Source organism: Callorhinchus milii, unplaced genomic scaffold (genome assembly GCF_018977255.1).
Source record: "Callorhinchus milii isolate IMCB2004 unplaced genomic scaffold, IMCB_Cmil_1.0 Scaffold7, whole genome shotgun sequence".
NCBI classification, from domain to species: domain Eukaryota; kingdom Metazoa; phylum Chordata; class Chondrichthyes; order Chimaeriformes; family Callorhinchidae; genus Callorhinchus; species Callorhinchus milii.
The window spans coordinates 2183658-2207253 of NW_024704748.1; the positions used below are offsets into that span (position 1 = coordinate 2183658).

General features: G+C 44.1%; 1 protein-coding gene across 1 annotated transcript in view; it reads left to right on the forward strand.

Moving 5' to 3' along the window:
- The window catches only part of atrnl1b (attractin-like 1b), a 412284-nt gene that overhangs the window by 256058 nt on the left and 132630 nt on the right, over positions 1-23596 (forward strand). Inside the window, exons 26-27 of the mRNA XM_042336792.1 lie at positions 143-204; positions 20351-20429. Of these exons, the coding sequence (XP_042192726.1) occupies positions 143-204; positions 20351-20429 (141 nt within the window). The remainder of the gene's footprint in view (positions 1-142; positions 205-20350; positions 20430-23596) is intronic.

A 23596-nucleotide genomic window follows, 5' to 3' on the forward strand; every position in this document is an offset into this window, starting at 1 on the left:
GTGCTCATAGTTTTTTTTTCCAAGTAAATAAATGGGATGTAAAATAGTTCTGGAAATGTAATGAAAAATAGATTGAGTTTATATCGGTCCTGTCCAATCATTAAGTGCAATAATAATGTCGTTTATGTCTGTCCCTCCACAGATCTCCTTTTCACAGCACAGTAGTTTTATGGATCTGGTCCAATTCTTTGTCACATTTTTCAGGTAAGTTGATTTTTTTAATTGAAGCATTAGCTTTGTTTAGACCCCCAACCCCCTCCCCCTTTCCCCCCGCAAAACAAAATGCACACAATTGATCAGAAATAATCCATACATTGCAAATGTAGGAAAAGGGAACAAGGCGTGAATGATGATAATAATAATCCTTGCATTTGATGTAGCACCTAATCAGGTCTCTGCGACGTCTCAAAGCACTTCACGGAATAGGCTGTAAAGTGAATTGACTGTATATTTTGTGGCCAAAACGTGGCAGCCAATTGCGCACAGCAGCGTCCCACAGACAGTCGTGGATTGAGTGACCAATTTATTATTATCATTATTATAAATTTTGGTCCTGTTGAAGCTTGCTTCGTCATCTCTTTCAGCTGCTCAATCTGACTATGTTTTTTTAATTGCCGATTTTCCTGCACAAGCTTAGCACTTAGACTCTTCCTTTGGATCAGTGGTTCCTCCAATTTACTTCTGAATGCTTCAGCACGGTATTCAGTGCAGGTGAGTGATGAGTCATTTCAGAAATTGATGATACAAGATGGACAAAAGAAAAAAAAACCTGTGCACTTTGGCACTGTGCTGATTAATGTGACTTTGGTATTGCAACCCATACACCAGAGAAACATAGAAACAGGAGGAGGCCATTCAGCCCCTCGAGCCTGTTCCGCCATTTTATAAGATCATGATTGCTCTGCACCTCAAGTCCAATTACCCTTCCTTGCCCCATATCCCCTAATACCCCGACCTAACAAATAGCTATCTATCTCCGTCTACAGAGAATGATGGTGAGAGCTGGCTTCTCTGATAGACTGTAAACAGAATAGGATTTCTTCAAGATTCATTGGCCTTTATATTAAAAGATGACTGTGGTCGCTTAAAGGCTTCTCTTCGAAGGCCACCAACGTGCTTTGATTTATAATAATAATCCTCGTGTTTGAGACAGCACCTTATCACGTCGTTGAGACGTTTCTAAAGAGCTTCACACTCTATGAGAAGTGGATGGACTATCGCGTTCCTTCAGCATCCAAGACCCTGACCTGGGTGAAGAGTTCTATATAAATGCAAGTTCTTGTTGTTGTCACTCTACTTTTACCAGATATTTCTTCTAAAACCGGACATCAGATGCCTCTCAATGGTCCGGTCTGCTCCACATCTCCTGCCCCAATCGCCCAAACCATCGGTGGTCGGGCCTTCAGCCTCTCAGACCCTCGGCTCTGGAACTCCATCCCCCAGTGCCTTCGCCGCCTCCTCCCTTTCCTCCTTCAAGGCCGGTCTCAAGACCTTTCTCTTTGACCGAGCCTTCAGCTCCCCTCTCGACTCTCTACCCCCTCCTCGCTCCCTCCCTCCCTTCCCTCCCCTCACCCTGACCATTTCCCCCCAATGCTCGGGTCCCGACCCAACTGTCCAGCGCCCTGGGACGTCCTCCCGACGTGAAAGCCACTCTATAAATGCAATCTTGTTGTTGTTGTTGTCACCCTCTCTGGTCACCCTCATCCATTGTGCCAATGCAATGCCCGCCAATCTGAACTGCCTTTCAGAAGAATTTGCCGGGCAAACGAAGACCAAGATCCATCTAGTTCGCCTTCCACCATCCTGGCAGTCGCTTGACATGAGTCCCAAACTATATACCGTAACCCGAGATATTATTTTCTAGCAAAAATCTATCTTATTCGTTCTTGAAACAAATAACATTTTTTGTTTCCACTGTCTGTCTCCCTAGGAAGCCAGTTCCATAAGTTTATTACTTGCTCACTGAAGTAGTCTTTCCACAGATTTTTTTCTGAATTTACCCCCCCACCTCCTTCAATCGCAGGCCATGTCCTCTCGTTCTACTGTTCAGTACGAGATGAAACAGCTTTTTCGTGGTTTGCATTATTTGCATCAAGTTATTGATTTTTTTTCCCTCATTGGCTTCTTCTCTTGTTGAAAAAAACCCCTTTGTTTTTTCTCTCTCTTACTGTAGCCGTGGAGTAAACAGGCCTCTAATTCAAGCTTTCGTGCTTCTTACTTTCTTTTATTATAAAAGCTGAAACGTTAGATCTATTCTGTCTGCTTCGTGAATTGGGAGCAGTTTTAATATTAAAAAAATTGTCTTGACTGAAAACCAGCTGCATGGGCCTCTTTTCCCAAATCTTTTCCAAAGATTAAACTGGCTGCTTTATAAAAATGTGGCACGTTACACCTGGTAATAAACTCTCAGGCGAGGTCCAAAACTTTCCACTGTCAAATCCAACCAGAATTATTTCACTCTTTTTATTGCAGTTTCCCTTTTTGAATTCAGGTTTATACATCTTCTCTTACCATCTTTTTTTTTGCTCTTCGACCTCGACTCAAATCACCCTCCTACCCCCACCCTCCCTGCTCTCCCTCCAACCCTGCTGATCCCAAACCCCCTGCTCGGGTCTGAATCCCTGACTGCCCAGTGCCTTGGGACGTCCTCCCGGCGTGAACGACGCTGTACAAATGTGCTTTGTTGTTTGTTGTTGTTTTTATTATCTTTTTGCCACTGTACATTTTGACTTTCCCGCTTAAACGATAAGTAATCCTTACGTTTGAGGTTGCACCTTTCACATTGTGCGTGTTTCGAAGAGTCTCTCACGGATTTATGATTCTTAACAGTTGCAGCACTTCCAAACGATAAAAATTCCTGTGGAGTCCTGTAGCTCAGTGGTTAGAACGCTCGCCCCACAAGAGGGAGGACCTGGGTTTGATTCCCAGGCAGGGCGAAACATTGGGCAAGTTTCCGTACTCCACACGCCTCCGTTCACCGAGCAGTAAGGAGGAACAAAGGGTAATAATCCCTTCAACAACAAAAAATAATAATTTGGTCACTTCAATTCACGATTGTTTGTGGGCCGCTGCTGTGCGCAATTGGCTGCTGCTTTTCACCCACAAAATATACAGTCAATTCACTTTACTCACTGGCTGCTTTATAAAAATGTGGCACGTTACACCTGGTAATAAACTCTCAGGCGAGGTCCAAAGCTTTCCACTGTCAAATCCAACCAGAATTATTTCACTCTTTTTATTGCAGTTTCCCTTTTTGAATTCAGGTTTATACATCTTCTCTTACCATCTTTTTTTTGTTCTTCGACCTCGCCTCAAATCACCCTCCTACCCCCACCCTCCCTGCTCTCCCTCCAACCCTGCTGATCCCAAACCCGTGTAAAGTGAGACGTCTTGAACCCATGATAAGGCGCTACATCAAATTATTACATTATATAAATGCAAATTGTTGCCGTTGCCAATGAAAAAGTACTCTGGCCTCACTCGAACCTTCCCAGCAAGCTGTTCCAGTCAATAATAACCTTTTGGGTAAAGAAACCGTTCCCTTCTCCTCATCCTCTCCAGCTCTAATATAATAAAATACGGCCCAAACAAGCATATTTTCTGAATGATTATCTGCAGTGCAGCAGAAAAAGTGTTCCTTTTCCTCTCTTATGTTTCCCTTCATTCAGTGTCTGCTTGTTTACCAGCTCAGTGATCCTCCTCCTCGGAACTAGTGCTGAGAAGGCATGTTGTAAAATCATAAATAGTCACTGCTGGTGATTGTCGACAAAGGCAGACACATCTGCAGTGGAATGATACGGTTTTATTTTGCTGAAGATGTGCGCATACAGAAAGAGAGAGAGAGAGGGGGTGGGGTGGGGGGATGTGGGTGGGTAGACAGAAAGAAAGCGAAGGAACAATATCTGCAAGAGCTGGGGAAAAAAAAATTGAGCAATGTTTATCCGAAAAAAATTCCAAACAGTTTTCCTTTTCAGGAAGAGGTTCTCGCAAAGCCACGTAAAATGCGTTGCCCAGATCTTAGGGAGGAACGGGGGAAAATCATCAAATAGAATGAAATTAATAATAATGATAGAAAGAAAAATAATCCTTGCAATAATCCTAACCTGCCGATCCTGGTATCATCCTTGTGAATCTATGCTGTACTCTAATAATAATCCTTGCATTTGATTTTGTGTCTTATCATGTCTTCGAGACGTCTCAAAGCGCTTCACAGGATATACGTGAAGTGACTGTGTATTTTGTGGGCGAAACGTGGCAACCAATTGCACACAGCCGTGTCCTGCAAACAGTCGTGGATTGAAGTGACCAAATTATTATTGGTATTATTTTTTCGAAGGGATTATTACCCCCGGAAAAATGACCCGCCAATCAACTAACAACAGGGTTCGTACTGACTGCTGGGTAAACAGAGGCGTGTGGAGTAAGGAAACTGGCCCAGTATTTCACCCTGCCCGGGAACCGAACCCAGGTCTATTGCTTGCGAGGCGAGTGCTCCAACCACTGAGCTGCAAGAAACTGATAGTTTTCGTGCAGTTTTCCTCGGTTGGTCTTTTCACAATGCAAAGAGGACTCCGTGTGTCTGTACCATGATCCAAGTTGAAGGATGTCAGTCGTACAAACATCAGTTCTGCAGCTAACGCTTCATTATCGTGCATTGTGCCACATGCATTATTAATCGGGCAGCATAGTTTGGGAGGGGAAGGAAAAGGAGAAGGGAGAGAAAGAGAGGTAATAGAACCAGTAAATTGCCAACATTTCAGATCTTTCCCGAGACTATTGTTCGTTGGCTTCACAGTGATGCAAAAGAGGTTACAGAATTTAAGATGTTTCTTTAGCAACCCAGAGGAAAACGGGGGAGGAATTGCGAAAGAAACAAGAGATGTAAAATAACAGGTCTTAGCTGTAAGCAATTGGTATCATCTTGTGTTAAAGAAACGACAAGCTGGCTCACAGGGCGATGTGCCTGTTTCTGCATGAAGCAAGCCAGCAGAGGTCTCTGTGAAATGAGTGACATTAAAGAAATGAGCAACCTGTTTACAGCGTAAAAAGCACGTGTGTGTGTGTGTGTGTGTGTGTGGAGAGGGGGGGGGGGGCAGCTCTTTCTACTGAATCCCAATAAATTTCAGAACCGTAGAGAATTGCTCGTGCCTCCAGAAGATTATATCTCGTGCTTTCCTTTGCTCAGTTATTAAAAATAATCAAAATTGCCAGGATATAAGAAAGAGGGGAGTGTGGGTGGGCAAGAAGCAGATTACTTTAATTAATTAAAAATGAAACGCGGGGCCTGCTTGTGAAACGTTATTAAAAAAAAGATAACGCACATTTAAAGAGGAGGAAATATTTGAATATCGGTTTATGAGCAATTATGGGTGATCTCTGTGAGGGTCATTAAAATAATGTTCTGCTTCACCAGGGATTTGCTGCTGATATCTTAGTTAAATCTTATTTGTTCACTTAAAACAAGAGATAAAGTTAATGACCCTGATAGCCCACTACAGGGTCAGCGCTGATAAGCCATGATGAATGTTGAACAAAAGGTACTTCGATGTTTTGTCGTACAGCGTCGAGTTCAGTCAAGTCTCCCTCAGCTCGGTCTTACACTGATGCACCACAGCATGTGTCACCAAGCAAATCATTGCCCCCACCCCACACTCGCTTGTTTACAAATCCCTTCGCGTCCTGGCACCTCCCTACCTCTCCGACCTGCTTACCCCCAACCCACAAACCGCTGCCTCCGCTCGACTGGCTCCGGCCTTCTCCATGTCTCTCGTGCCCTGCATTCCACCATTGGTGGCCGTGCTTTCAGCCACTACGCCCCAAAACTCTGGAACACTCTTCCTCTATCCCTCCGCCTTGCCCCTTCCTTCCCCATTTTCAGGTCGCGCCTGAAGACCTTCCTATTCGACCAGTGCCTACGGTCATCTCCTTCCCACTATATAAATGAACTTTCTACGTCGGTTTGCAAGGTTATATTTTCAAAGGTTTAATCCCAGAAATATCTTTTATTTGCATTCTTCCTTTCAAAAGGATCGAGAGTTAAAAAGGGTTGCCATTTTATGATTGTCTACAAAAAACTTATTCTTAGAAGCAGGAACAGGAGTTGGCCATTCAGCCTCTCGAGCCTGTTCCTCCATTTCTATAAGATCGTAGCTGAGTAATAATAATAATCATCCTTGCATTTGATATAGCGCCTTGTCACGTCATCCAGACATCTCAAAGCGCTTCACAGAAAATAATGTAAAGTGTAGTGACTGTATACTTTATGGGCAAAACACAGCAGCCAATTGCGCACAGCAGTGTCCCATGAACAGCCATGGATTGACTGACCGAATTATTATCATTATTTATTTTTTGTCAGAGGGAGAAAGTGCATAATTAGGGTATCGCTGCGATTTTGTGCTCATCACTTATACTGTTTCTTTGGGTGTGTATTTTTCTGGAGCAGAGTGTATGTTTGTAACTGTTCAAAAAGTACAGCCTAAGGTACACACGTGTTATTGTACCTGCACGCGTGTGTGTGTGGGGGGTGGGAGGGGGCGTGGGAGCATGTGGTTACGTTTTCTAATGTACCCGATTGTAGTAGTACATTGTAGAGCAGGGAATGTAAATCAAACTTCTCTGATTTGACCCTCCCGCTCCCTGTACCTATTCCGACTGTTGATAAGGTGGTTTTATTTTCGACATCTATAATGACTTGCATCGTTTCCCTTCCTGTCGCTCTCTAATGATAACTGGTTCAGTTGTTCAGGTTCCTCGTAACGCAGCCCCTGAATCATCCTTGTCGTATGTTGACGAACTCTCTCCGCAACGAGTCAGTGCTCTTTTGAAAGTAATTCAGACCCAGATTCGTGGCTCTGTATAATGCCCCAGTAAATACTAACCCGAGGCAGACTCTCTATTTTGTAACATAGACAGAAATGTTTTGACCTAGAAATTCAAACCATCTGGAGCCAGACTGTGTCAGCAGTTTCGAGAAGGAATTAGATAGTTATTTGGTGAATGAATGATTGACAGAGATGAAGCATAGAAACCGGAGGAGGCCATTCAGCCCCTTGAGACTGTTTCTCCATTCTATAAGATCATAGCTGATTTGTACCTCAAGTCCAATTTATCTGCCCTTGGCATATCCCTTGGTACCCTGACCTAACAATTAGCAAATCCATCTCAGTCTTGAAAATATGAATGAATCCAGTATCCACAGTCTTTTGGGGGAGCGAGTTCCAGATTTCCACGACCGCAAATTATTTTTGCTTCAGCTCGGCAGACTGCAGTGCTCTTTTGCAGCTGAGTATCTGTGCAATAAAACATTAGACATCTTCTCCACTGTGGATGCAGAATTTTCAAAAGAGCAACTAACATTGGGGAGATGAACACTTCAAAGCCTTGGGACGTCCTCCTGACATAAATGGCGCTCTACAAATGTGTCAGTAACCCTGTATTGCTACCATTGGATTGATGGTTCGAAGATCTCTCTGCAGACTTCCTTGCCTATACTGATGAGGTTGTTGCTATCACCTTGAAGTGCAAACATTGGTCTGACTGTTCGTATATAGTTATGTTTTAAGTGGAGTGACAAGTGAAACAGAGTCCCCTATTAATATTTTGCATGGGAAGAGGCTGAGATATGGACAGCATAGCTACTTAAGTGGCCGTGTCTAGTTAAGCTCGTGTCTTGTTATCAGGAGTTGACTGTATTTGAAATGTGAATGTTTTCAACGTCGACCATATCCAAAAATGATGATATTTTAGTTAAAGCACATTTAGAGATGTTAATTCGCTATTGTCCTGCCCTTTGCAGGTATAATAACAATAATAATAATTATTGTTTCACCCACAACATACATGTCAAACCACTTTACAGTATATCCTGTGAAACGCCGTGAGACGTCTTCATGACATGATAAGGCGCTATATCAAATGCAAAGATTATTATTATTGTTGTGTGAAGTTATATTACTAAATTACGGGACAAGGGCGGGTAATTGGATTTGAGGTACAGATCAGCCATGATCTTATAGAGTGGCGGAACAGGCTCGAGGGGCTGAATGGCCTCCTCTTGTTTCTATGTTTTCTACGAAGTCTGATCTTGGTAAATCTGCATATGCCTCACACTTTTCCTGCAATCATTTACTATACGTCAACCAGCAATCACTGCATACCATTATGCATTCCTGCAAGCATCATTGACCACAATATGTGCAACGCTACACATGCTGGGAACTCAGTTGAAGGGAATGATTGAAGTGTAACTTCATTTCTGAACTGGGACAGCACTCTCTCGCTCTGTGTCCAATTTTTCCTTCGTCGAAAGAAAATCAAGTGATTAAACTGCAGTCCTTTCCCTGCTCTTCAGCAACGGGAATAATCCTTCCATTTGGTACAGCGGCGTTCGTGCCAGGAAGACGTCTCGAAACGCTTGGAAGGATATATACCGTAAAGCTCGGTGATCGCATTTGTACCTGAAAACGGCCGCCCATTTGCGCACAGAAGCCAGAAAAGTGAATGACTAATTTTATCTGCGGTCTTGTTGGCCAGTTCACCGGGAGAAACTCCCTTCTCTATTCAAATAAGGCAATTTAACGTCCACCTTAAAAGGTAAATCAGTTTAATCCGAAGGACAGCACCTCCAGCAATGCCGCAGCAAACCATCGGAATGTCAGTCTGGAATATCTGACTTCCAAGGAACGATGTGGGGCTCGAAACCACAACCTCTGACTCCGAGGCCAGAGGGCTGCTACTGACTGAGCCGGCCGGCACTCGTTATTTCAGTAATTAATATACTGCCAGGTGATGTTACAGCACCATATGCTTGTATGGAGGTTATAGAAGTAAGTTCCAACAATAGTAGACCACAAGAGCTGATGTTGTAAAAAAAAACTACTGTAAATGTTAGGTCAGTGATAACATTGGTAGATCCGGAAAGGAGCAACAAAGTGTTGGAGTTATGCAATCTTAATGAAACGGCATCGATGTTCACCGGAGACATTTACCAACACATCCCGTTGGTGACTTAATGCAAGCGATGGAGGCAGTGCCTTAATTCAGAGCTCCACCGCCCAGGATTCTCACCCACACGAAACTCCGTAGCCTCATCACGCCAGTCCTCGCCAGGCTCCACTGGCTCGTAATCACCGAACGGATCGACTTCAAGATCCTCTCACTCGTTTTCAAATCCCTTTACGCCCTCGTACCTCCTTACCTCTCCGACTTGCTTACTCCTGCATTCCACCACCCGCTGCCTCCGCTTGGCAGGCTGCGGCCTTCTGTTTGCCCCTCGTGCCCTCCACTCCATCATCGGTAGCCGTGCCATCAGCCACCATGCCCTGAAACTCTGGAACTCTTTCCCTCAATCCCTCCATCTTGCCCCCTCCCTCCCCACCTTCAAATCCCACCTAAATAAAGACCATCCTTTTTGATCGTGCTTACGGTCATCTCCCCCACTCCCTCTCCCCTTGGTTCAGTGTCAGACTCCGGCACCGTCAAGCGCTCCAGGACACTACTGCGCGTGAAGGGCGCCATATACATACAAGTTGTTGTTGCCCCCCCGCCCACCCACTCTGGCTTTGGCAGAACTTGCCCCAATGGGTTTTTTTCTGGGTTGTTTTCCTGGTTGTTTGTGACATGGGCTGAACTGAGCAACATGAAAAAGGGCGTGGACTGAATACAGTGCCCTAAAAATTAGTGAGGAGAGTCTTGAGGCTTCACTTAGGACTTGAAAATAACTGCACGCATTTTACTCCACGAAGTAGAAGGGGCCAAGTCGACAGCATTTGGGGAATTCATAGCCGCTTCTCTTCGAACCAGTTCCTCAGTATCAACATTGAGGCAGAAGCCTGATATTGTGAGGAAATGCAACATCTTTGATATATCGTTGGTAGACCTTTCCTGAGTCCAGGTGTTTTACTTAACACCCAGGACATTAGTAATGGCCGTTTAAATTCACGATGGTGGCGCCCACACATTTTAACACTTGAAAATCTGCGTTGCACCTGTTCTGCAAACCAAAATGAGCATCTGGCGTGCCAGAAAATGGCTGGGTTGATCATCAGTTTTGTCGAAAGCTGATGCAATTCTCCTCTATCTAATTGCTGTGACTCCTGTAACTAAAATCCTGCCTCAATGGAGATTTTCTATCGGGAGAGAGAAGTGCCTGAAAATATTTGACTGGATTGTTTGGAAATAATAATAATGATAATAATAATCCTTGCATTTGATATAGCGCCTCATCACCTCTTCGTGATATCTTAAAGCGCTTCACAGGATATATTGTAAAGTGAATTGACTGTATATTTTGTGGGTGAAACGCGGCAGCCAATTGCGCACATCAGTAAAGTAAGGATCAAACTGTAAAAAACCATGAGAACTGCAATGCTTCTTTTCGAAGCAGGACTCTCAACAGCCAGTCTAGTCTCGCTATTCAGGTGGATGTTAACGATCCCATGGGGCTACTTGAAAAAGAGTAGTGCATTTCCCCCAATGTCCTGTCCAACAATCCCCCATATATATAAAAATTCAATAATTTCCTGTTTGTGGGACATTGCTGAGTGCAAATTGGCTGCAGCTTTAGCCTACAAAATGCACAGTCACTGAATTTTACAGCAAATCCTGTAAAACGCTGCAGGAAATACATCCTCCTGACGTGGAAGACACTATATCGAATGCGTGGATTATATTATTAGAAATGCACGAGGTGGTGAGGATGAAAACTGGCCCCAGTCACCAATACCGATGCTGCGGAAAGGCCCAGGGTGAGTTATTTACCCAAACCCACCTTGTTGCTAAATATCATCCCAACTCCAACACACTGTCAATCTATGTCATGGTTTTAGATCACGAGATGTGAACCGGGATAATCCGGGGGATTAAAGAGGATGGAAGTTTAAAAAAAAATCACAAACTAGGTTTACTGAATGCTGAGTCGGTATGATATTTCCGATGGAGAAAGACAAAAGGCTAAACAGACACGTCTGTTCCTGGCTCAACCCCAAGCGCTGTAGAAACTCCAGCTTCATGAAGCCATCCTAAAAATGAGCTGCGGTGTCTTGGAATGGCTGTCCATTTAAATCACATCGCGTCCCAAACACATTGGGTGGAATGACGTTGTGGACTGAAATCGGTTCCTCACTTCAGGGCTGTTTTGTGGAACACTGCTGAGGGCATACTGGCTTCTTTGTTCGCCCGCGCTCCCCCCCGCCCCCCAAAAAGTGCAGTCACTACACTTTACAGTGCTTTGAGACGTCTCCATAACGTGAAGAGGGGTAAGAATTATTATTTTGCATGTGGAATGACAGAGTTATGTTACCCACTGGTGAAAAATTGCTCTTCGTCTTCTGTTTAGATTTGCCGGGAACGGTAATCGGCAGGTGACCTCGAGTGATCACGCACTAATTATGCCTTTTGTTGAATCAACATTGTACATTATAGTTTCTCCTTTTCTGGATTGCATATTTCACAATAATGAAATGAACAATTAGTCGTGATTAAATTAGTTAAATATGCATCAAATTCCATGTTTACCAAATAGACTCTGCAGAACATCATAGTTATTACCATCAAATCGCTCCTCGACTGGTCTACGAGGAGCGATTAGATAAACTGGGCAAAACATGGTCAGAAAGAAAGTTTATTAAGGCGTTCTTAGTTCCAAGCAAATTCATCATATTTGCCACATTTGCCCTAATCTGAGTTGAGTTTGCAGTCAGTGCACCCACCTTTATCAATAGAATTGTTCTTTATTCATATGCAGTATATCGGATACGATCTTCCAATTATTTTTCCTTGGCAGTTTCCTACCTCTTTGTATGATGCTTCTCTCTGGTCTCCACGAGTCAGCCTTGCTCAGTTGGTCGCACTCTTGCCTTGGAAACACGGTTTCTTGTGGTACTTTGCTGTGTGCTAATTAGCTTCCCCGTTGGCCTACAAGTGCACAGTTGCCGCATTTCAACATAACATTGGCTGCCGTGTTTCGCCCACAAAGCACACAGTCACTAAACTTTACAGTGTTTCCTGTGAAGCGCTTTGAGACGTCTTGAAGATGTGACAAGGCACTATACCAAATGCAAGGATTATTATTAAACCAAATGCAAGGATTATTATTATTATTTTATTATAATAGCCTTGGAAATATTTGCCTCAAACTTTCTGTGCTGAAGAACGCTGCTATATTACCTTTTACATGTATAAATAATGCATTGCCCACTGGTTGGTAGGTGTTTTTTTTTCTCATCTGCTGTAAAGTGTACAACAGCTCTATTGAAGGTTCAGTAAAATCCTGATAACTCGTCACTGTAAGGGAGAAAGGCTCAGCGACTTGTTATCCAGAGTGACTAGTTAGGCATAGGCCCTCCTGTCCCACAAGGGGACACTGTGGTTAGTGCAGGTGCTTGGCAGAGTTTGGGTGTGCATTCGTATTTTTTTTTGCCCAGCCGGGTGTCTGACACGCACGGAAACCCGTTGCTTAAGAGTCTCCAAACCAAACTGAGAATTCCATACCTCCCACCTGCACATGGAAATCCCAGAGATAGGTTGTCGGAATGGAATGCACTCTCTCTCTCTCTCTCTCGCTCTCTCTCTTCCTGGAGGGACCCACCTGTTTACCTAATTCCAGAAAGTATTAAGCGCAGGTTGGCAAGAACCAAGAGCTTGGGGACAACAGAGTGTATGTTGGGGTAACTACTGGAGTCTAAAACCACATAGCTTGCCATTGATAATTGATATTACTGTCCGGCAAGCGTTCCCGCTACTTCTCTAGACCACTGCTCTACCTGTTAAGGCTTTGGCTTGCAGAGTTAGCAGGAGCTGAGTGGGAGGATTCCCTGTCCCCAGTGACTGGTCTGCCCTTCCAGGTCCTGCCGATGAGTCAGGCTGGACTGTGCTGTCATTAGCTGTGCCCTGGATTATTGAGGACCCACCTGGGTCAGGAACCTGGGAGTACAATGCTCAGATGCATTACAGAGGTTTTTGGTTATAGGCTGTGCCATGCTCTATCCTGTTGCAAAGGCCTCTGCTCTCTGCCATGGACCTCCGCTCTGCAATGCAAGACCCCATCTCATAGGGCTAGTTATCCGATTAATTGGACATTCTAAGGGCTGACAAGAATTTCTGTTACACGAATACAGCTAATCGCTTGTAAAGTCCCTCATTAATATTCGGCATGGGAAGTGGCTGAGATATTGACAGCACGGCAACTTAAGTGGAAGTGACCAGTTAAGCCAGTGTCTCGTGGTCAGGAGTTGACTGCGTTCGAAATGTGAATGTCTTCAGTGTTGACCACGTCCGATTGATTACAGGCACTTTTGGCTCTGGAACTCTATCCCCCAGTGCCTTCGCCGCTTCCTCCCTCTCCTCCTTCAAGGCCGGTCTCAAAACCTTTCTCTTTGACCGAGCCTTCAGCTCCCCTCTCGACTCTCTACCCCCTTCTCGCTCCCTCCCATCCCTCCCCTCACCCTGACCATTTCCCCCCTCCTCGCTCCCTCCCCTCCCCTGACCATTTCCCCCCTGCTCGGGTCATGAGCCAACTGTGCAGCGCCTTGGGACGTCCTCCTGACGTGAAAGGCGCTTTATAAATGGAATCTTGTTGTTGTTGTTGTTTTAGAGACGTCAGTTTGCTATTGTCCCGGGCTGTTCATGTATTGCTTTCAGCATTGAGATGCTACCAGCTGTGCATTAACATATCCCCCTTCCCCCCCCCCCACGCCCCTCTCCCTGCCCCCATATAAGTGACACAAGTCTGCATTCGGTCTGATCAGCGCTGCTTTTCATTTTCAAAGCCAGACGGAAATGGTTTGAACGATTTGCAGACTGTCAATCAACAAACGACTTTGCCTCAAATGGCTGAGACACAGCCCGTCCGATTTGATTGACAAAAAACTTACACCTTTTAAGCTTTTAACAGCAGAAAACATTCTTCGTCCCCAATGTGATGTTTCTCGAGGGAGGCAATGCTAAGATTCGCCAGGTAGAAAAACAAAGTTACATTTGTAAAGCGCCTTTCACGTCGGGAAGACGTCCCAAAGCACTGGACAGACACAGTTACGGATCCGAGCTGGGGGTCGGGTTTGGAGGGCAAGGGGGGAAGCAGGGAGATCGAAAGGAAAGTCGAAGAGGAGGGTCTTCAGATGGGTTTTGAAGGAGGCAAGGGAAGGGGTGAGGTGGAGGGACTGCAGGATGGAGTTCCAGAGGGTGGGGCAGAGTGGCTGAAGGCCCACCTGCCAATGGCGAGGCGGGGGACGTGAAGCAGGCCGGAGCCCGCTGAGCAGAGAGAGCAAGCAGGATGGTAGGGGTTTAGGAGGTTGCAGAGGTAGTGGGGGAGCCAAACCATGGAGGGCTTTGAAGGTGAGGACCAGGATCTTAACTGAATCGTCTGTGTGATGGGAAGCCAGTGGAGTCGGGCGAGGCTGGGGGTGATAGGGTCATGGAGCCTGGTGCGGGAGAGAACACGGGCTGCCTGGATGATATGCAGAGAAGTGTAGTGTGAGTCTGCTTTGGCCTTGCTTACTAATAGCAGCTTTTATTAGTAGGGGGTGGAGGAATCTACGTTTCCAGCACAAATCAAAGCGGTGGAATGTTATTATGGGAGCTCTCGAGAGACAATTATCAGTGCTTTGTCAGCGCGAGTTGGGAATGACAGCTTTTTGTTTGCATCTTCAAAAAAAAATCCTGATTTGTTTGCAGGAATGCAATTCATAATTGTGAAAAAAAATAGCGGGAAGCTTGCCAGCCAGTGCTCTGAATGACAAGCTGTGCGTTTTTATCTGGCTAAGCTCCAGGAGCACCCCAATACACACTCTGGGGTGCCCCCAAACCTTGGCTGTTGTCAACCAAATACTCAATCACTACCACAATACTAATGACGTGCATTCATCTAAGTACCCTTCACGTACGCATCCCGCACGAGATCCTCTCGTTCGTTTCCAAATCCCTTCATGCCCAGGCACCTCCCTGCTTATCCGACCTGCTTACCGCGCACACTCCACCCCCGCTGCCTCCACTCGACTGGCGCCGGTCTCCTGTTTGTCCCTCGTGCCCTCCTTCGTTCCACCATCGGGGACACTACCTTGCGTGAAGGTGCTATATTAATGCAAGTTGTTGTTGAATCCCATCCCAGATGTAGAAATTTCCTTGTGTTGGTGGCCAACATGGAACTCCATATGGTTTAGATACTCTTAAGCATAATGATGGGTTTTTGTGCGTGGCAGCCACCTGCCCAACCCCCAAAAAAAGCCAAATTGTGAAAAAATATATGCTTCCGTTCAATTTCAATCCGGTGTTTATATTATTTAAATGGATATTCACATTATGAGCAAGCGTGAAAAACATGTACACTCTCCCCCTCAGATGAGAAATCTATTATTTCCATGCTTGTTATGCTATCTCTATTGAAAATCGAATTAAGCAAGCCCAAAACTTGTGTTGACTGTTGCAGAAGGTCATTTATACATTAGAGAAGATCTTTCTAATTACATATAATACAGTTAAATGGTTGACCATGCATACTGAATGAACAGTATGGTGTTTGATTTTTGTTCCCTCCCCTATGTCAACATTTCATTGTGGCAGTTTCGTCACCTTGAAATCCCTCCATGGTCTCGCCCCACCCTATCCTTGCGACCTCCTCAAACCCTACCCATCTCGCTGCTCCCCTTCGCTCAACAGACAATGGGCTGCTTCACATCTTCCCCACCCCACCATTGGAGGGTGGGCTTTCAGCCCATCTGCTCCCACACTCTGAAACTCCATCCACAAGTCCCAATTAACTCCCTCCCTCGCCTCGATGAAGATCCATCTCAAGACCTACCTCTTTGACCGTACTTTTGGTTATCTTCCCCAGAGTTCACGGCCTGCGATTGATGTGGCGTAAATTCGGAAAGAATCTACGCAAACACTATTTCAATGAGAGAACAGTGAACCTGTGGAACAGACTCCCGAGGGAGACGGTTGAAGCCGGAAATGTTGATTCTTTAAAACACAGCGCTTCCCAGAATATACTGTAAAGTGAAATGACTGTATATTTATGGAACAGTCAATTCATTTTATGTTGTGTATCCACAGAAAATAATGCACAGAGGAAAGATTTAGATTTTTTTTCTCGGTCTGCCTTTACTTTGCACTTTTTAATGTGTTAATAAAACTCCGAACGGAAGTTTCTTTTTAACCGGGATTGATGGTGGGGGGGAGAGAAAAAAAACATATCTGCTAAGGAACAAAAATTGATATGATTAATGTGAGGAAGCAGAGACCAAATGAAAGAGACCGAGAATTCAACAGAATAATTTAAAATCTCGTATTTTCACTGCCTAGGGCATATATTTACCACATATGCACATGAAAACCCATCATTAAGCTTAAGAGTATCTAAACCACATATGGTATATGTTTTGTGGAAAAGCAGGAAATTGCAAAGAAAATGTGTTCAGTTTTCCTGTGATACGAATACACGGAAAACCGCTTTTATTTTATTTTTCTTTAAAATGAGCGTCCTCAATTTTCTTTTTGCCTTAATTTGCCCCCAATTGCGTACCCATTGCTCCTCTGCTGCCACCACAAAGAATATTTCACATCTCAATAAAGACCCTCACATGTGGGAGCCCTAAATCCGATCAGTTTGTTGATTCTTCCTTGAAGTTGCAGAAGTGCTTCACACAATGTACCTGCTGGGTTAAGATGTCATGTCTCACAGCCCTGAATGGAAGATAGATGAGCTCCAGTGCTTTTCCGTTTACTCGTTGTCGAAGCTGTAAACATGTCTGAAATGTTACATTTAGCGAGCGGGAGTTGTTTATGTTCGCAGCTGCTGCCAGTCTCATTTTAGAAAAGAATTGGGATGTGAAATCGCCGTCGTTTCCATGCTTTGATGCGCAACACTCAGATTATTGAAGAGATTGAAAAAGCAATTTCAGAATAAGGTGTCAGGATGCTCTAAGACTGTAGAACAAGAGGACAGAGCTTTTAGGGTTACAAAGGGTAATTCCAGGACAAAATACCCAGGCAATTTTTTTTCTTTGCCCGAGGGGGTTTGGGGAAGGGAATTAACCACTCGCGCAGATTGTCGGGAAGTTTGGTTGAGGCTAGGTGATGGTTGGGTGGGTATTCTGAAGGGCGATGACATCGGATGGGCCAAAGGGCCTTCTTCAGCCAAACCAATCTTGCGATCTTATGATCCAATATATATATCTGTTTCTGTCCCATATGTGGCCATTGTGTGATTTGTGAGCTGACAGGAAATTGGCAAGCTCGGCAGGAAGTCCGAGCACACACTGCATCTTTCTACATTAAAGCCATCTGTGAGTACATAACCCCAAAGCATCTATCATTCAGAGAAGCAGGCCTTCAGTGGGTTTCATTTCACATCGCTGACTACTCCAGGAATTCAGCAGTAACATTTGTTAGACGCCAATGATTTCCAATCTAACGTACGATGTGCTGCTTGTCTGACCGCTTGCGTTTATATCAGTGACTGCCACTTTGCTTCGTTGCTGCAGCTCTGCGTGAATCCCAATGCATTTTTACCTCTGTCGATATCTCACCTACTTGTAAGTTAATTTGTGAGTTGATTCACCCGTTACAGGTCAGCTGTTCCCAACACTCAGAGGGTCGAGCCAGCCCTTTGCAGTCCTAGCGTTTGTGACTTTGCGAGGTCAACGTACAATCAAGTCCCGAACTTGCAGAATGAGGGACGTAATGAGGGTGGAATGAGTGTGAAAGCAATGGCTTCTTCTCTGTCAGTTTGGCGGTTTCTACAGTGCGTAAAAAACGAGTGGATCATTTGGGTTTGGCAGTGCAGAACGCACTTGTAAATGATGTACAGCTCTGTCAAGCGTACAAATAATGCCGCATATTAACATTTGTTAATTTCAGGTGCGCCTGAAACCCGAGGAATGGAACACTGTGACTGTTCTAATGAATATCTTCAATTCGGCTGCACAATTGTTTTTTTTTAGATCCTGCGAATTTCAAGTGTGAAGCTGCTATTCTCTTTATTGGGATAGGAAACTGGGATGAAATGGCTGTCTAACTATCATATATTTAAATTAAATCAATCTGCGGTTCAGTGAAATTGCATGTAATCGTGCGCAACTTCCTTTCCCACACAGACCTTTTATTTCAAATCAATGTTATTTAACAGGAGTCTTATTTATGTGCAGCCTTGATCGCGGGCTGGAGAATGACCAGATTTATGCAGCGAAACAAGTTTATTTTTACACCGGTTTTCACTTCAGACCAATTATTATGAAATCACTAGGATATTTCCTATTCACCTCTTTGTAATTTGCAGTGATATATCTCCTACTGGAACCATTTAATGTGATGTATTTTCTTATTTGAATCACCTCCACTTTCTCCCTCTAACCCAAGCTTGAATGCAGATGAAGCTAAGTCTTTTCAAGCGCTGGACCTGAGATTTAAAGGTTCTGGGTTTGAATTGCTGTGCTTTCACTAAGCTTTTACATCATTCTGAATACCAAGGCTCAAAAATTCACTGGGAAGAGAGGAGGTAAGAGGGACTTGCCTGGGGCCAAAATAGTTATTAGGAATAAATTCATGACCCACTTTTATGTCTCGATCAATAAATGTGAATTTATGCTCTCTGATTGACTATCAATAACGAGTAGACATATTTTAGTATCAATGCCATCAAATGTTTTTAATAATGTTGAACAGTCTATCGTCTCTCCTTCTCTGGATTGGGATCTGGTTAGGAGAGTGATTGATGATTACGGAAGTATGTACAGAGGGAAGATCAGAAGGATATTAAAAAAAAGTAAAATACTGCAGATGCTGGAAATCTGAAACAAACACAGAAGTTGCTCGAAACACTCAGCATCTATGGAGAAAGGAAAGTGAGTCAACGTTCGTTCTGACGAAAGGTCATGGACCAGAAACGTTGACTCACTTTCCTTTCTCCATAGATGCTGCCTGACATGTTGAGAGTTCCCAGACACTTCTGTTTGTGCTTCTCTGTAGGATATGATGGTGTCTTTTCCCGTCTTCTCAACATCTCAAAGCGCTTCACAGAATAGACTGTAAAGTGAATTGACTGTATATTTGTGGGCGAATTGCCAATTGCGCACAGCAATGTCCCACAAACAGCTGTGGATTGAAAATGACCAACCGATTATTTTTTGTTTTGGAGGGATTATTATTAGGCGTGTGGAGTAAGGAAACTTGCCCAAGGTTTCGCCCTCTGCCTGGAATTGAACCCAGGTGTCTCGCTTGCAAAGCGAGTGCTCTAACCACTGAGCTGCAGGACTCCACTTAAAGTTGTGTTTAACATTGAGCGCTTTTCATTTGATGAACTTTAGGAAGAATTTCTGCAAAGGTATCTCTCGGGGGATGAGAGACAGCTAATTAGGATTGTTGGGGTGGGGGGGCTCTTCCTTGTCAGTGGAAACAATTGTAATGTAGCGTTAATCTTGTACCTGCAGTGGATGCCAATGTATCCCTGAGCAGTTTGTTCCTCTCTCTGTGGGAGTGTAGAGGCCTCGAGCCAGTCCTGACCAACCATCCCCCAGATCTAAACAATTGGCCATTCACGTCATGGCTGTTTGCGAGACCCTGCCGTGCACACATTGGCTGACGTGTTCATCTGCAAAATACACAGTCACTACACTTAACATTATACCCCGTCAAGTACTCGGAGGCGTCCTCCTGATGTGGAAGGCGCAGTATCAGTTGTAAGGATTATTATTATCTTGAAATGCACCATGTAAGTGCAGGCTCTTGTATTTGAGATGCTAAAGAGAATCTCTTTTAATACCACCTGCACAGGGGCAGTCGAGACCTCAGTTTGATCTCCAATTCCGGGTACCTTCAACACCTCCAGCCCTGCACTGGAGCATGACCCGAGACACTGGGTTCAATATCCCGTCATGGGGGCTCGAACCCCTTAAGATGAACTCCCGATGGGTCGTCCCAGCTGTCACCCCCACCCTCACCACGCACCGCGCCCCCCCACCGCCGTAAATTGAATCGGGTGTTTTGTTCTCTTCTGAACAGTTGCCAATTTATGAATATTAACCCAAGTAGAGAGGGAAAAAAACAGGCTTGCTTTCCTGCTGCTCAGGCATGTTGGCACTGAGCCCGAGATCAACAGATTGAGAAACCTGCGCCTCTCAGACGAGTTTCTGTCTGAAGGATGAGGCGTGGGAGCAAAGCAACGTTTAAAAATCGAATTTCACACCCAATCTCTCAAATGGACATTTATTGGAAGGTTTGTTTCTGCACCACCGAAACTCTCAGACTTAGAAAATATACTGCATTGTTTTTGTGAAATAGGGTTCTTTGAGTTCGTCCGAAGGAGTTAAAAAAAACACAGAAATCACAGCTATGGTTCTGTTTTATTTCCTTGTAGCTGTTTCCTGTCGTTGCTGTTGGTGGCTGCTGTGGTGTGGAAAATCAAACAGACCTGTTGGGCATCTCGAAGGAGAGAGGTATGTAATTGTAGCATTGATGACCCTCTATTGAAACAAGTGCGTGCAACACAGACACGGTTAGTATTTTCAGTTCAGTCAACCTACCTGGTTTAGTTTGGATGTGCTATCTTCACTACTGGTTAGGAGGGGCACTCAGTGTGTTGCAAGTTTGTCTTTTGTTCATTGTATACCTGTTAGTGGCTCAGATAAAGTAAGTCAATTATTAACGGTGAGCTGTTTTTAAAATCTCACTCAACAAATGATTTGTCATTAATTGACTTTAATCTCGTTGTTTGCTTCACGGCCCGATCGTTTCGTCCCCGTCGTCCACCTCGCTATCAGTGGGAGAGTTTTCCTACCCCAGCTCTCTGGAACTCAATCCCTCCTTCTCAATCCCTCCGTCTCAATCCCCCTCACTCAATCCCTCACTCTGCACGTTCAAACCCGCCTCGAGACGGACCTCTTTGACCGTGCTTTTGGTCACCTTTCCCTTCTGCACCCTCTTCAGACGACACAGACCGTAGAATCAGGTATACATTTTACTGCTGGTAGTTGCGTAGAAGTAATAGAAGCCTTTGACTTGTGAATAGAAGATGCAAGTTATGTTAGCTTTGGAACCTGCCATCGTTACCTTTGATCGACCCAGCGCCATTATGTCAATCTGCTTTATTGTAGAAACATTCAGAATGGACTAAAAATCGTACGAGTGGGGACGGCGGAGGGGCACAGATTATAGAACAAATAATAATATATATGATATATAATCTTTGCATTTGATTTAGTGCTTTATCATGTCTTTGAGGTGTCTCACAGACTATACTGTAAAGGGAACTGTATATTTTGAAGGCAAATGAAGAGGGGAGACCATTTTGCATATCAAATGCAAGGATTATTATTATGATGATGATGTTTGGGCCTATCGGGTATGCTCAACAATGGGGGGGGGGGTTAAAACACAAGAAACTAAAGTTTTGACTCACCTTTTGGAAGATAATAGTTCTTGCTACATTAGATGGTGTGCTGGCTTTACTGCTTCAATGAGAATGTTGGCAGCGCAGTTTTTCAGTCCTGCAGGAATTCTCGGTTTATGAGTGTACATGTGTGACTGCATATTTTACAGGAATTTTTGAAACTCATTACCGCCGCAACACATCTTCCCAACCTATTAGCTGTAATTTAATGCATTTTAATGTAGATAGGAGTATTAAGAAAAAGTGAATATCAGCTGAAGCATTTTACAAAAACTATTGCAATTGCCACTGTTGGAGGAGCCAAGTCGTTTTGGATTCCGTCCAGAAATAATGGATGGCAGCTGATGTGGTTTAATGCACTCAGGATTTAAGATAATTTAATGCATCCAAAATCCTGCAAACTTCAAAACTAGTTGGACAAACAATGTTATGCTTGGCTCTTGAATGCGCATTAATGGGGACCAGTATTGAGTAGGTCTCATCTCAGATACTCAGCTTTAGATTGAGAGTGAATCTGATTATAATGATTCAATTGGATTCTACTCTTTGGAGTGAGTGGGGGGATTGTTGAAATGGAAATGATTCAAGTTCCTTGCTGATAGGGTCAGGGTTTGTTTTGCATTCCCCCTTACACGCACGCACGCAGTCTTTCAGTCACACATTGATTCCTGCCTGTGGCTTTAAAGTGTGTTTTCTTTTTTTAAAGACTCCTCTTCCTGACATAGACATAGTTGCATAGAATGACACGGTATGGAAACAGCTACTATAATAAAATAATAATAATAATCCTTTCATTTGATATAGTGCCTTATCACGTCTTCGAGACGTCTCAAAGCCCTTCACAGAACACTTTTCACTGTTAAGTGAATCGGCTGTTTTTTTCTGGGCGAAACCCAGCAACCAATTGTGCACAGCGGTGTCCCACAAACAGTCGTGGATTAAGTGACAAAATTGTTCTTATTCATTCTCAGCACTTTTTACATGAAGCTGTTCTTCCTAAACTCCCTATTAGATCTGGTACTTATAATTATGTCCCCTTGGTTGGTGGCGAAGGCGGTGGGGGAAGAATTTAACGTACGAATGCTCAGAGCAGAACAAGGTTGTGGGAGCCCTGGAAGCTGTGGTTGAATGTGGTTTAGTGATTGTTGCAACGTTTGCTTCTCTTTTCCCTATTTCCCCAACCCACAGCATCTGCCCACCCACTCAGAGTTACATCAAAAGGCAAAGTACCTCAGATGCTGGAAATTTGGTATAAACACAGAAGTGACTGGGAGCACGCAGCAGGTCAGGCAGCAACCATGGAGAGAGGGAAATGAGTTAACGTTGCAGGCCTGTGACCTTTCATCAGAGTTTTGCCAAATTGTCTCTGGAGTATTCTTTTCCCCAGGAATGTGCGGAAATTGTCTTTGCAGACCCAAACGGAAGTAAAACTCACTTCTTTGCTTAAGATTTATTTTTACTTTATTTTGAAAAAACAAACTTCCCACAATCTCGACTGGAAACATGCTTTTCTGGGGCAATGGATTATTATTTGCCCCCACACTCCCAACACCCCCCCCCCGGGCTCTCAGCAGTTGATGTTCCGTATCTTAACCCATGCTGTGAGCATTCCTGTCAGCTGTGTTTATAAAACAACAGGGATTCGAGGTCAGATGAATCCAGGGTCAATTTTGTCTTTCAAGTTGGGGAAATGATGCCCGACAATAAATAGGTTTCTGTAAAACAACTACGTAATGGGAATAATCGAAAAGCATTGCAAGTCCATAAACAGAGTGAAAATGGACTGAAAAGTAGTCTCTAATAGTGCATTACCTTCCCACTTGGTAAACAGTGATTGTGGAATTGCCAGCGTTCTCGCTCACCCTAAACCTGAGCAATTTACAGCTGGGAGGTATTCTTTGTCACAGCGTCACGTCATGCTGTGAAACACTAGTTGCTTTTGAGAAATGCTCCCTTCAAGTGAACTATTGGATGATTCAGTATTTGCAGATATCACCGTAGTCATACATCAGCTTATGGATTTGTTTGCCATTTCCTTAAAGTATTTATCATAATTTAAGCTAAGTTTAGGGTCCGATTGGGCAAAGTGACGCATACCTTCACTTCCAAAGCGGGATTATGATTAGAAAAATACATACTGTTTGAAACTCATTGTTTCCTATTGTTTTCGTGCAAGAGTTTCCACAATGATTCATTTCTATTCCTGCAATTTGA